Source organism: Microtus ochrogaster, chromosome 7 (genome assembly GCF_000317375.1).
Source record: "Microtus ochrogaster isolate Prairie Vole_2 chromosome 7, MicOch1.0, whole genome shotgun sequence".
NCBI classification, from domain to species: domain Eukaryota; kingdom Metazoa; phylum Chordata; class Mammalia; order Rodentia; family Cricetidae; genus Microtus; species Microtus ochrogaster.
Window position 1 is genome coordinate 26,457,343 of NC_022014.1, and position 14,144 is coordinate 26,471,486.

Consider the following 14,144-nt stretch of genomic DNA (forward strand, 5'->3'; position numbering starts at 1 on the left):
TACAGCACTTTAATTCCAGGTAGGCAGCACTCAGTAAGTTTGAGACTAGCCTGATCTACAGAATGAGTTCTAGGACAGCCAGGACTGTTTCACAGAGAAACTCTGTCTCAAAAAACAAACAAACAAATAAAAAAGAATATCACACAATAAAAAAATAACAAAAGGATGTTTAAAATATATGGAACTTTTAGAAAGTTAAAAAAAGAGGCTGGAGAGGTGGCTCAGCGGTTAAGAGCATTGACTGCTCTTCCAGAGGACCCTGGTTCAATTCCCAGAACCCACATGGTAGCTCACCACTGTCTGTAGCTCCAATTTCAAGGGATCCAACACACAAACACACCAATGCACTTAAAATAAATTATTAAAAAAAAGAAAGTTAAAAAAGTGTAAAATAAAGTGACAGATAAATTAATGAATAAACTAGACATAGATGAAGAAAAAATAAACAAATTTAAAGATGGATCTGAGGGAATCAGTATCAATACAACATAGGGAAGGACAGTGGGTGTGATGGTTGTTTGTGATGTTACCTGTCTTTGTGACCTGCTATTGGTCAGCCATAAGCTCAGTATGGGGAGAATGGAGGAAGAGGAGGCAGAGGAATCAGTAGGACATTCCTGAGAAGGGCTTGAAGGCTGGGCTAAGCTTCCTGGATTTGTCTTGGAGCAATGGGGAACCAGGGAAGGGCTTGCGAGCAGGGTGGTCCCTGAAGTTGTATGCATCAGCATGTTCACTCCGTCACCTAGTGCAGGAATGGAGGGCTTGAGTTTGTGGGGCCACAGGAAGTGGGGTAGGATTGGAGGAAGAGATGGCTCAGACTGAAACTAGACAGTGTCTTGCTCCTCTTCCATCTTGATCAGCCCAGCAACACACCCTGCTCTAGCAGACTTAGATTCCACAGGAAAAACTGCAGAGCCCCACAGCCACCACCCCAGAGATGCTGTCCAAAGGAGGCCCAAGAAGCCACCCACCTGTGGCTGGAGAGGCCAGCCCACGTTCTCTGTCCAAAGTAGAGTGGAAAGAGAGCAGTGGTGGATTCTTCCTGTCTGAGGGCTGAATGTGGAGAGATCCCAGATGCCACCAGAGGAGCCATGTGTGTCCTGTGTCTACCCCACTGGCTAGGGTGGCCTGGGTTGTGCCTGGATGGCAGAGGCTGCCCACATCTATCTGAGCATCCTCCCTGCCCACAGGATGTGGAGGGTTGTGTGTCTTCTTGAAATAGCAGTCAGCTGGAATTTGGACTGGGGAAATATAGCCCTGATTCAGCCAGGCCAGACAGGGGCAGGAGATAGACGCCATGGCCACAGCAACTCCCCTAGCAACCACCTTGCTATCTCCTACTCTGATGCCACTTTCTCTGGTCAGGAAGGTCCCATGTATAGTGAGTGTGGCATCTCCTACCATGGATAGGGATACAGCTGTGGTTGCCTGTCAGCATGCAGAACCCATGTAAGGCTCCAACCTTTTGGATGTTAGCACACTGAGTAAGCCCAGGAGGTAACACCTTAGTCATTCAGCCGGCCAACTGTCTTATTTCTCTTTGTGATATGGGGGATCAAAACTAGGACCTACCACTGGCTAGGTAAGTGCTCTGCCACTGAGCCATGTCCTAAGTACTTTTCATTTTGCTTTGAAACAAAGTCTTGCTATGTATCTCAGGCTGGCCTGGAACCTGCTATGTAGCACAAATTGGTTTCAAACATGCAGTCCTCCTGCTTCAATCTCTTCAATCCATGATGCCTGGCACCCCTCTCTCCCACATCCCCCTACCTCCAGGCTCCCTTCCATTTTTTCTGAGGGCCTTGAGCCAGCTCCGTAAAGGAGAGAGAGTGAAGCTTGGTGCCTGAGTTCCATACTGAGCTAGACTCCTCCCATCAGCAACAGTCCGGGTACCCTGCCCCCTCTGCCTGGCTCCTTGCCCTACAGCTCCATTGTCCGAGACCTGTGGGCTCAGCAAGCGTGAGCTGAGTGAGGTCTTCCCCACACCCTGGCCACAGGATGTCCTCCTGAATGCGGGAACTGCCGGGAAAGCCTCTCTGCCTACATTGAAGTTGGGGGTGGGGCAGTCAGTCTGGTCTGAAAGCTCTCCTCCCACAAAGACCATGGGGCAGGGGTGGAAGGCACAGGAAGCTTCTAGCTGTTGCTGGTCTTTATTTCCAGCAGAGCAGCCTGCTGGCTTTGTAATGGCCTCTCAGTGCCCATTGTTCCCAAGGGACACAATTCAGTGTCCAGGCCTTTGCTTGGGCTGTTCCTCCCGTCCCTATCCCGACAATGTGCAAAGCCTGCCGCTGACCAGTGATGCCCCCTGAGAGCTAGGAGGAGCCTGAGGGATGAGGTTGCAAAGATGACCCGACACATTCCTGACCCTGGATTCCTTGGCTCCTAAGGGGAAGGCACTGAGGTCCCTGCCGAGCTTGCTACGTCATTCAGGGTGTGTTCCCCTCCCCTTCGGGGCCTCTGTGGCCCCAGCTGTAATGTGTGTACAGAAAAGTAGGGCTCAAGTTTTCTGATGGATGGAGGAGCTCGGGGAACTGGCAGGCTGGACTGGCGTGGGAACAGGTGCACTCCTGCCTACGGAAATCTACCCAGCCCTGGTGTTCCTGTCTACCGCATGAGCAAAACGTCAGGGGTGGGCGAACCAGAAGGTTACCCTGTTAAAGACAGTGTGATGTGGCCAAGGCCTGGGTGCCTGCTTCAGTTTCCTTCAGTCATCCAATGGGAGCTTTTTCCACAGAGGTGGGATGGGCCAGCCCAGTTGTGGTGTCTAGAGACCCATCTCCCTCCGTGGCCTTCTCAGACTGCTATCTGACCCGTCGCCTGCTGTCCCAGTACACCCTGAACATTCTCTGACCTCAGGGGCATTTGTGGGGACCATCTCCTTCCTAGTCCGGCAGTGAGTGATGTGATTTAGAGCAAGGACTTTCGAGTCAGCTAAACTGAGGTTTAATTCTGGCTCAGCCACACACTTGCCGTGTGACATCACTTCGTTCAGCCGGTCGTCTCCTCTGTAAGATGAAATTAATAGCAAGAATCTGACTGAGATAATAAATACATATGCCAAGAATTGTCCAGGGCCTGGCCTATAATAAAGTGATCCATCAATGACAACTGCCGACGTTATTGACAATAAGCATCATGCTTCATTAACCATCATACAATATGACTAGAAGACTTGAAATTTACATAATATAAAGTTTATAAATGCATGTATATATATGTATACACGCAGACACACACGCACATACATATAAAAAGTGTTATCATCACGGTGAACTCCTAGGCATGTTTTATTGCCTACTTTGACATCACCAAGATTTGATACTCCTTATTGGCTCCCGGGCTTTAAATACATCGAACTGTGCCATTCATGGGTGGACTTGTACTTTGGCCAGACAAGAGGTGTCTCCTACTCTGATTTTCTCTGCCCACTCCCCACCCAGCTCAGACAGGCATACAGCAGGCAGTTGTTCCTCTTCCCCTAAACACGCGTAAGCCCTTTGCGACTAAGCTTTTCCTTGTCCACATCCTGATCTGATCTGGGGCAGATCTTAGTAGGCGGGGTTGACAAGAAAGCATTCTTTCTATAGATGTAAGGAAATAATATTGGCCCTGGCTAATGTAAACAAGAGCCTTGTTGACCCAGGCAGGCGGGGCGTGAAGCACCTTCCCCCGCACTGCACTGCCTCATCCAATACTCGAGCCACCCAGAGCAGCAGCTATTTTTATCTTCATTTTACAGATGAGGAAGTTGGCGTGGGGAGCTGGCTCAGACTGGCTCATGAAAGCCGATTGTTAAATTTTTAGGAATTGTGTGAGCTGCTTGTTAGACACAGCCATTGTTCAGAACTAAATTATATAAACTTACAACCGAGTGATTTGTGTTAAAAGAAGCAGATAAATGCTCAGAAGTCATCACTTCCTAATTTCCTACATCACGGTATTATCAGTGTGCTTGAGGTAAACTCCTTTGAACTAAATGGTGGGAACGCCTGTGGTTGAGAAGGTTCTGAGCTCAGAGCTTCACGTCTCTTGGGTGGCTTGGCTTCAGCTAGGTGGGAGTGTTTAGACAATGGAGATGCTCAGTCTCCAGGCATCACGGGTCCCCTCCTCTGCCCCTTTTTAGAGAACCTGTTTTTACACATTTACCAGCACACCAGTGAAGCTGGGTCACATATGTGACCTGGCAAAGGGTCCTAGCTCAGAAGGTGCAGAGCTGGGCTTGAACCCTGAGCAGGGTCTCTCTGAGGCCCATGGACTGATTCTGCTCAAAACCTAGGTTACAGATCTGAATTACTAGGTCCTGTGTCCAGTGTTTTCAAGTTCAGCAGAGAGAAGGGTCCTTCATGTCCTCTCCACAGCCCACTTTGCCTTGCTCACTGCCCTCCTCTCCTCACTACTCCTCCCTCCCTTCCTAAACTCTGCCTCCCCAGGGGCTGCTAAGCCATGCACACATGAGCCCAATGGGCAGAGGTGTTGTCTGGCCATCTGCCTGCTGGCAATGGGTCAGCCTTCCATGGGACAGAGGGGGCTGCCTTGCTATGTGGTTGGCCTCTACCCGCCCTACCTGAGCCCCTTTATCTCACTCACCTAGAATGCCAAGCCCCTCCCATCACCAACAGAAGCCTTCTCTCCAAGTCCCACACAATTCTGTACTCTGCTCTGGTCCTAGGAGAACAAAACCTGGTCATTAGTTCTTTGCTCGGCACCCTCCTGACTTTCCATCGAGGAGCCCACTCCGTCTGGCCTCTCAACCTTCTCTTCCACCCCTCCCCACTCTGTCCTTTAGCTGCAGACGCTCTGGCCTCTTTCCTGCTCCTCAGATATGCTAAGTGCACTCCTGCCTGCTCCCTGCAGTATTTCTGTAAATGTTTTCTTGCCTCCTGCAGGTCTTTGCTGAGACGAAACTTCCCGAACTCTAATCTCCTGTCCCTGCCCTTTGATCCTCCCTGGTATTCCTCACCGTCTTATACAGCTTGTTAATCATCACTGCTATTGTGTTATCTATGTGTTTTTCTTCCTTAGAATGTAAGTCCTAAGCAGGCAGGAATCTCATGTTCATTCACCCATGAATCCCAGACACCGAACGTTAGTACGTTGTAGATGTCCTGTCTTAGTTACTATTCTGCTGCTGTGATGGAGAGACACCATGACCAAGGCATCTTATAAAAGTGTGGTGTTTTGAATGAAGATGGCCCCACAGGATCATGGACTTGAGTGCTTGGTTAGGAGGAGTGGCCTTGGAGGAGGTGTGACATGGGGGTGGGCCTTAAGGTTTCAAAAGCCTATACCATCCCTGTTGGCTCCCTCTCTGCTTCCAACCTTTGGATGAGATGTAAACTCTCAGCTACTGCTCCAGCGCCATGCCTGCCTGCCTGCTGCCACACTCCCCACCATGATGGTCATGGACTTACCCTCTAAAGCTGTAAGGAAGTACCCAGTTTCTTTTATAATTTGCCTTTGTCACAATGTCTGTTCACAGCAATTAGGACAGTCACCGAGACACGTCCCTCCTCCCTATTTTTTGAATGAGTGAGTGCACGCATGCGTGAGTGAATAAATGAATGGCAGGGTTTCCAGTGTTCAGGATAGCCTGTGTAGCTTGCTGGGAGTGAGGGGGGCTGAGTGACCTGGCTGATGGTAAGACCTGGAGTTCCAGGCTCAAGTTTGCCCTGATTTGCTGCATGACTTTAGGTACCAGATCCCTTACCCTCTCTGAATCTCTCTTTCTCTTAAGTACTTGTAAAGGATTTTTAAAAATTGTATGTGTACGAATGTTTCTCTGCGTGTGCAAGCACTGCACGAGTGCTCGGTGACTATAGAGGTCAGAAGGGGCATCAGATCCCCTGGAACTGGAGTTGTAGACAGTTGTGAGCCACCGTGTGGGTGCTGGGAACTGAACCTGAGTCTTCTGCAAAAACAAGAATTGCTCTTGACCTCTGAGCCATCTCTCCATCTCAAGAATAATAGAGGAAGAAATGCAAGCCAGGCATGGTGGTGCACACTTTTAATAGCAGCAGTCGGGAGGCAGAGGCAGGAAGAACTCTGTGCTTGAGGCCAGCCTGGTCTTCATGGCATGCTCCTCCAATCCAGCCAGGGCTACATAGTAAGAGTTTGTCTCAAAACAGTGTGGGCTAGGATTGTAGCTTAGCTGGTAGAGAGTTTGCCTAGCATACATAAGACCCTGGGTTTGATCCCCAGCAGCACATACACTAAGTCTGGCGGTGCACGCCTGAAATCCTAGAACTTGAGAAATAGAGGGTGGTAGAATCCAGAGTTCAAAGTCATCCTTGGCTATGTAGCAAAGTTCTGGCCAGCTTGGGCTATGGGAAACCTTATCTCAGAAAGCAAGCAAGTAAAACTAAATGGCAAAGCCTAAGGAACTCAGGCTCTGGGGCTAGGCAGACAAAGGCCCATTTCTACCTGGAGGGCCTTGGCAAGTCACTTTCCCTCTGACTCTTGACCTTATCTATGGGGTGGGAAGCCCTGAGAGGTGAGGTGGTAAGCCTTGGGCTGGCACTCTATGTGAACGAGTATTCCAAGACATGGAATAAGCTGGCGGTGATAGGAGACATGGAGCCCCATACCTCTAACCCTGTGTATTCTCCTGCCCGCTCTGGGTGCCAGGCATTGACGTTGTTCTCCCAGGGCTACTTCCTCTAGCTGGAGCCAGGTTCAGCTGTGTCTCATTGCACTTGACCTTTGCCAGGACCTGCACACCCTTCAGTTCTCCTCTCTTCTTTCCACAGTGTTCATCTGCAGCTTCATGGTGGCTGCCCCCATCTTCGGCTACCTGGGTGACCGATTCAATAGGAAGGTGATCCTCAGCTGTGGCATCTTCTTCTGGTCGGCCGTCACCTTCTCTAGCTCTTTCATTCCTCAGCAGGTGAGGTCCCCCATGGTTCTCCTGCTTACTAGCGCTGCCGCCATGTCAGGTGTACAGGTTTCTCAAGGAAGGCTGGTCTGCGCTCCTGTAGACTGAGCCTGCTCCTGAGCTTCACCCCCAAGGCAAAGCCATAGCAGGTATCTTTGCGTTCAATTATAAACCAGTCCTCCTCTGTACTGACCTGGACTACGAGGCTTGTGTGGCAACCTGACTCTCTGAGCAGCCTATAGCCTGGCAGAATGTCAGGCACAGGGAATAAGTCTGCCCTAGATGTAAGGGCCTTGGCTTCCAGCCCTGTCCCTCCCCCTTCCCCCTGCCCCCAGTTTTCTTGCTGTGCAAACCTAGGCTAGTCTCTGACTTTCTCCGTTTCTGGTTCAGTTTGCTCTTTCATAACTAGCTAACTCCTTGAATCCAAGTCCCAGGAAGGCAAGCGTCAATTTAGCATCGAGGTATTTTAAGAAATACTCTTGATTTTCACAGTCCAGGGTTTGACTATCCCAACTTTGTTGCCCATTCAGCTTTGTGACCCAGAGAAATGCACTTTACCTCTCTGAGCCTCCGTTTCTTCATTGTTAAAATGGGAACAGTCCTATCCAGGCTGGTTCTCTGTGAGAAGCAACTGAGTTGATGAATGTCCGGCTGTGGAGCATGGCCAGTGTCCAGCAAGTCCTCTTTTCTGTTCATTCTCTCCAAGAAGGCCTGTGTTGTCTCATGAGGGCAGTGAACTTCTCATGGCTAGAAGTAGTCAGCCATGGGATATCATCTGTGGAGAGCGATGGAAGAAGAACCAACATCCTTAAGAGCTGTCTGTCTGTCCCTGCCCTTGAGAGAGGAGGGTGGAAAGGTGGCACAGGGGCTTCAGGATCATAGCCTTCAAGCTGTCCAAAGTGCTGAACACTGAAGAGGAACTGGCCCTTGTGGTCCATGGGTTCCAGGAAGGCTTCCCGGAGGAGGTGACACGTGGCTCTAGCAGAGATGGCTGAGAAGCCAGGACTTAATGGTGAAGTTGGCACAGGCAGGAGTCAATACCCAAAGATGCAGAGATGGTGGATTGTGTTTTGAGAGAAAGAGAAGGGTGTCGTGGCTGGAAAGAGAACAGGTCAAGGAAGACCTTGAGTGCCAGGCCTAAGGCCCAGTCCTTCTTCTTGTGGCAGCGCTGAGCCTTGGAAGAGTCTGAAGGACAAGGAGGAGCCAGATGCTCCCTGATGGACCAGATAGGTCTGCAGGAGCTAACTTTGCTTGGGGAGGTGGGTCAGGTCCAAGGCAATTCCAGGCCCAGTACAGGGTGGAGCCTGGTGGTCACCATGGAAACAAAGCTAGGAGCCTTCAGAGCCCTCTGTGCCTTGCCCTGCCCCTGGCTGGGCCCCTGGGGCTGCTTCTGGGACTGATCGATTAATGAGTCTGGGCCTTGATGCCTTCTGTGTGGGAGAGAAGAGTGGAGTAGAGGCAAAAAGAAAAACAGATCATCGCTTTCGCTTGTTTTGTAAACTCATTGTGATCACCATTCAAGCCCCATAGGGGCTTTTGGGGGACATTGGCAATGTGATTTTAAAGTTAATTTGGCAGAGAAAATGCTCCAAACAGCCAAAAACAATGTGAAAGATAACAGTGAATGGGATTTGCCCTATCAGTTGTCAAAACAATGGCCATTCCGACTAAAGCAGCCAAGGGACATGAAGCAAGGCCCCAGGGAGTGGGGAGCCAGTGCTGGCTGAGGGTACATCTCTCACCAGTAGCTCCGGGGAGGAAAAGGGTACGATGTCAACCATGGTGCAGAATAAACTACAAATGGGGAAGTGAAAACCAAAGCAGGGTAGAAACCTAAACTAAACTATAAAGAACAAGAGAAAGATGATAATGCTAGGAAAATAAACAAAGGGTTGTTAGGGCGTTCCAGAACATGACCAATGGCCAATGAATGGAGGAAGAGATACCTCAGCCTCCAGAGGAATCAGAGAAACGCAAAGCAAAACAACAATGAGATACCATTTCACACCCGTCAGATTGGCAACAATTAAAGAGGCTGACAATACCAAGTGTTAGTACAGCTGTGGGATCCTGAGATGCCTTGCTGCTGGTGGGAGTGTATATTGGTGGAGCCTCTTTGGAGATCAGAGTGGCAAGATCCTGTAAACCCCTGCTGTGTCCCAGCCTCTGTCTGGAGAGACACAGCCTAGAAAAACTCCAGTGTTTGAATAAACAGACACTAGGATCCTCCTGGGATTGGGGAGGCTGGAAAGATGGCTCAGTGGGTAAGAGTACTACCGCTCTTCCAGAGGACCCAGGTTTCAGCTCCCATCATAGGGTGACTCTCAACCACTTATGACTCCAGCTCCAGGGGATCTAACTTCTTCTTCTGGCCTCTGGCACTGTATACACACACACACACACACACGCACACGCACACGCACACGCGCGCACACACACACCTTCGTAAACACACATACATGCACATAATGAAAATAAATATTTAAAAAACAAAGGAGCCGGCCGGGCGGTGGTTGCGCACACCTTTAATCCCAGCACTCGGGAAGCAGAAGCAGGCGGATCTCTGTGAGTTCGAGACCAGCCTGGTCTACAGAGCTAGTTCCAGGACAGGCTCCAAAACCACAGAGAAACCCTGTCTCGAAAAACCAAAAAAAAAAAAAAAAAAGGGAGAAAGAAGTTGGAAAGATGGCTTGGCGGATAAGAGGGCTTGCTGTGCAAGCCTGAGGCCCTGAGTTCGATCTCCAGCAACCTGAGTAAAAGCCAAGTGTGGCAGTGTTCTCCTGTCACTCTGGAGCTAGGAGTGGGGACAGCTGGCTCCTAGGAGCTCACTGTCTAGCTGAATTGGTGGGCTCCAGGTTCCGTGAGTGTCCTTATTTCTAAGAATAAGATGGAGAGCAATTTAACTCCTGGCTTCTCTGTGTACCTGCACACACTCATGCACGTACTTCTCATGTGCAAACACAAAGAGGAAGGCAGGCAGGAAGGCAGGAAACTACTCAAATGGCCACCAGTGAGCCTGCACAGTTACTCAAGGGTGTATTCATATTAAGTAGCCAGTGGAAGAATAAACTTGATCAATGTCTATCATCACGCATATTTGTCAAAAAATAATGAAGCACATGGTAAAATAAAACAAGCGGAGGAGTCCCCTTTCTGTCTATTTGTTGTAGGCAGAGAGAACACTAAGTACTGTTTCTTGGTACTTATGTGTGCAGCATAGGACAGAGACAGCATCAACCTGGCGGCCAGGGGGAGGGGAGCAGGGGGGCAGGGCCACCTTAGCATGCTAGAGTGCTGAAGAGGATTGCTGTCTCTCCCCAGATCATTTCAACATTGAAATAGAAGAGGGTGTTTTTATACTTTGAGTCTGGAGTAGGCTTTCTGGAACAAGGCATTGAGGAAAAAAACCAAGATGTGACAGCATCAAATTAGACACCAGGAAGCGTGTGAATGGTGAAACTGGGTAAACAAAGAGGAGAGAAAGGCGGCTGAAAACACTGGTGACACAGATGACAGGGAATCTAGCCCTGTGGTGTAGAAAATGCTAATATAATCTATACAAAAGAGACACGACAACCCAGTGGAAAAATAGGGAAAGGCTGTGGACAGTTGACTCACGGGGAAAGAAATGCCAGGAACCTGGGAGACTGAGACAAGGTCAAGGCAGAAGACCAGCATCCAGGGCCAGAGAGGTGGCAGGAGGTGTCTGGAAAGAGACAATAGAGACACCAGGGGAGAGCTGAACATGGCCAGTGCTGGCCGGGCAGGTGGTGTGGGTGGGACAGGGAAACTCTGACCCTGGGCAGCTGGGGGCCAGTGAAAGGTTCACATCAAAGGGGTTGGACCACTGGCAGCTAGCATGGCCACACCCTTCCCCCCCACTGTGGCCTTTGATGTGTGCAGCAGAGAGGGGCTCAGAGCCCACTAGACAACTGTGCCCATTCCCCTCACACACTGGGTCTTCGGTGTGGCCAGGTTTGGTCTAACCTCCCTGCCTCGGGGAGGGCACAGAGCAAAGGTGACTTCTAAAGTGAACCCAGAGATGCCAAGGTGCCCCGAGCACATAGTCCCCAGTGCTTGTGCAGACACAGTCTTGTCTTCTCCCAACCTGGGAATGATTTGTCCCAGTCAGATCCATCATTTTGAGGGGAATCCCAGGGCCCTGTGTGGCCTGTGGTTGTGGTCACTGCTGAGACTAGTCCTGGGCTCCATCCTCTCCCCAGGCTCCTGAACCTGGCCAGGACTAGTATGTAACGGGATAGGGATGTGCAAGCCTGGGAATGGCTGGTCCTCCAGCATTCTCTGTCCTCCTCCACAGCACTTCTGGCTGCTGGTCCTGTCCCGAGGGTTAGTAGGTATCGGTGAAGCCAGCTACTCCACCATAGCACCCACCATCATCGGTGACTTGTTTACCAAGAACACCCGCACGCTTATGCTCTCGGTCTTCTATTTTGCCATCCCACTGGGCAGGTAAGTGTGGGGCGCCATGATTTGTGGGAAGAGCACCACGGTCCCCTTGAACTCACCAACCCTACATTAAACAGACATGGAGGCAGGCAGCCATAGAGGACTCCTGGACCTGCTCTTCCACAGGCTGGCTGGGTGGGAGGCCAACACGAACACTCCACTCAGCCCAGCTGTTCGCTCTGACAAGTGTCTGTCTTCTCTGCAGTGGCCTGGGCTACATCACAGGTTCCAGCGTGAAGCAGGCAGCTGGAGACTGGCATTGGGCCCTGAGGGTAAGGCCTAGGTCCCCTTCTCTTTAGGCTCCCTGCTCCAGCCTTTGCCCCCAGAGAGCAGCTCAGCCCAGAGGCTAGGCTTTAATCTCCAGGCCCACTCCCTCACTAGCCTGGACTCTGAGGTCTTGTCCCTCGAGATCATTTCAGGCTGAGGTATCAGGGGAGCCAGACAGTCCTGTCACCCACAGGACTGAAACCCTACGCCCAGGCCCAGGGAGTGGAGAGGATGAGAATTCTCTCACCACATCAGGAAATTCCAGGTCCACAGCAGAGCTTCCTGCTTCCAGCCCTGGCTCTGTTCTAGGGCGAGGTTGGGACAGGACCTCTGTGTGGGGGCCTTTAGGGTCTGGAGCCACTTCCTGTTCTGTTGGAGGGTTGGGGCAATTCACCAAGGCCCTAGGACAGTGCAATCGGAGGAAACAGAGATTCCCCGTTTCTCAGAGGAACGGAAGCTCAAGACAAAGTGTTTTTTCCTCAAAAGCAGGAAGGAAGCAGCCACCGTGGAATTTCATAGTGGGGGTGGTGAGCCGTAGGGTAGAGGGCTTGCCTGGAGCAGAGCTCCCAGGCCTGAGGGAAGCCAGCTTCTCTTTTCGCCTGGGCTGGTGTTTGGTTCTGTGTAGGGAGAGGCCTGGAGCCTTGTGTATTCTGTTCTTAACATGAGGCTGGACACAAGGAAGACCCAAAACCCATACAGAGGCCTGTAAAGAACAGGCCACATGTCTGGCCAGTCCCCACCTAATGTTCATGTTCGAGGGACACACCTTGGAATATTCCTAGCCCCAGGGGTTAGGCAATTTTGTATATGGCTCTCTACCCCAACAAACAAACTCTTCTATTCAAAGACATCGTTCCCTATGCTTTTCATCTACCTGTCTTTCTTTTCTTACCCATCTATCCATTCAGCCACCCACCCATTCACCTACTTGTCCATCTACCCATGCACGCGTGCATCTGTTTGTTTTCCCATCTATTCTTCATCTGTTGCGCCATCTCTCTCTCTCTCACTTCCCCCTTCACCCCTCCTCTTTCTTCTTCATCTCCCAATTCTTCCCCCCTTCCCTGAAGTCTGTTGGTCTTCCTTGAACCTGTTTTCCTGCCTTGCCTTTGTCCATTTTGAGCCCCCTGTCCCCTTCCCTGGCCTCATCCTCAGTGGCTTTGCTCAGCCTAGGAACAGGACTTGGAGCCCAGATAAGAGCAGTTGCCCGGGCCCTCCTGGTCAGCACAGAGTCTATTTGACACTCAGGCTCCACATTTCCTGTCCTACCAGGTATCCCCTGTCCTGGGCATGATCACAGGAACACTCATCCTCATCCTGGTCCCAGCCACTAAGAGAGGCCATGCTGATCAACTTGGGGGGCAGCTGAAAGCACGGACCTCGTGGCTCCGAGACATGAAGGCTCTGATCCGAAAGTGAGTGCTACTGTGTGGACCGAGGTAGGAGGGGGCCTGGGTGAGAGCCCCAAGCGGTCCCCACACTCATCTGCCATCTCCACTGCCTGTAGTGCTGAATGACATTTTGGTCTGAGAGTTTATCGTTCCTGCATCCCTACTCCTCACCTGGGCCTGGAAAGAGCATTTCTATCGGGGGGAGACTGTGGGGGAATAGGCTGACTCCCCGGCCTCTTTGTGAAGGCTGCCTGCTGCGCCAACTCAGTGTCCCTCCCTGGATTCTTCCCAGCCGCAGTTACGTCTTTTCCTCCCTGGCCACATCTGCCGTGTCCTTCGCCACAGGAGCCCTAGGCATGTGGATTCCTCTCTATCTGCACCGTGCTCAAGTTGTACAAAAGACAGCAGAGACGTGCAACAGCCCACCCTGCGGAGCCAAAGACAGGTAAAGCCTGGATGCAAGGGACTGGGTGCCTCTGCCCCAACCATGGTCTTGTTCAAATCACACTCTACTGTCCTTTGTCCCCACAGCCTCATCTTTGGGGCCATTACCTGCTTTACTGGCTTTCTGGGCGTGGTCACAGGTGCGGGAGCCACTCGCTGGTGCCGCCTGCGGACTCAGCGTGCTGACCCACTGGTGTGTGCTGTGGGCATGCTGGGATCTGCCATCTTCATCTGCCTCATCTTTGTGGCTGCCAAGACCAGCATTGTGGGCGCTTATGTGAGTCCTTGTAAGGATGGGGAGATGGGCTAGAGTTGCAGTCTGACTTTCAGGACCCTCTGTTCCCATAGGAAGGGTCCTGTGTCCCTGCCTTGTACCCCTCATGATTGCTTTCCTCTCTGTGAATAGATCTGCATCTTTGTTGGGGAGACACTGCTGTTTTCTAACTGGGCCATCACTGCAGACATCCTCATGGTAAGCCAGGAAGTCCACAGTCACCTTCTGCTGACTGACCCAGGCTTTTACATTTCATTGGGGGTAGTTTGGGCAGGTGAGTGAAGTGTTAACATCACTTGTCGATGGGAGAGGTGAACCCAGAGTCAGGGAGTGGCTCAGAGATACATGGGGGTCAGATCTGGGAAGAGCCTGGAAACAGGGTTGAGCAGGTAGATGCTGGGGTACAGGGGCAGGATTGTCTCCAGTTGCC

General features: G+C 51.1%; 1 protein-coding gene across 3 annotated transcripts in view; it reads left to right on the forward strand.

Annotated features, from left to right (window-relative positions):
* Spns2 (sphingolipid transporter 2) overlaps nt 1-14,144 on the forward strand; it is a 37,927-nt gene that overhangs the window by 19,005 nt on the left and 4,778 nt on the right. For all 3 annotated transcript variants that reach the window (XM_026780108.1, XM_013347291.2, XM_026780109.1), the window contains 7 exons: nt 6,747-6,883; nt 11,190-11,341; nt 11,544-11,610; nt 12,878-13,020; nt 13,289-13,441; nt 13,528-13,717; nt 13,847-13,912. In XM_026780108.1, coding sequence (XP_026635909.1) covers nt 6,764-6,883; nt 11,190-11,341; nt 11,544-11,610; nt 12,878-13,020; nt 13,289-13,441; nt 13,528-13,717; nt 13,847-13,912 — 891 coding nt within the window. In that variant the 5' untranslated portion in view covers nt 6,747-6,763. The remainder of the gene's footprint in view (nt 1-6,746; nt 6,884-11,189; nt 11,342-11,543; nt 11,611-12,877; nt 13,021-13,288; nt 13,442-13,527; nt 13,718-13,846; nt 13,913-14,144) is intronic.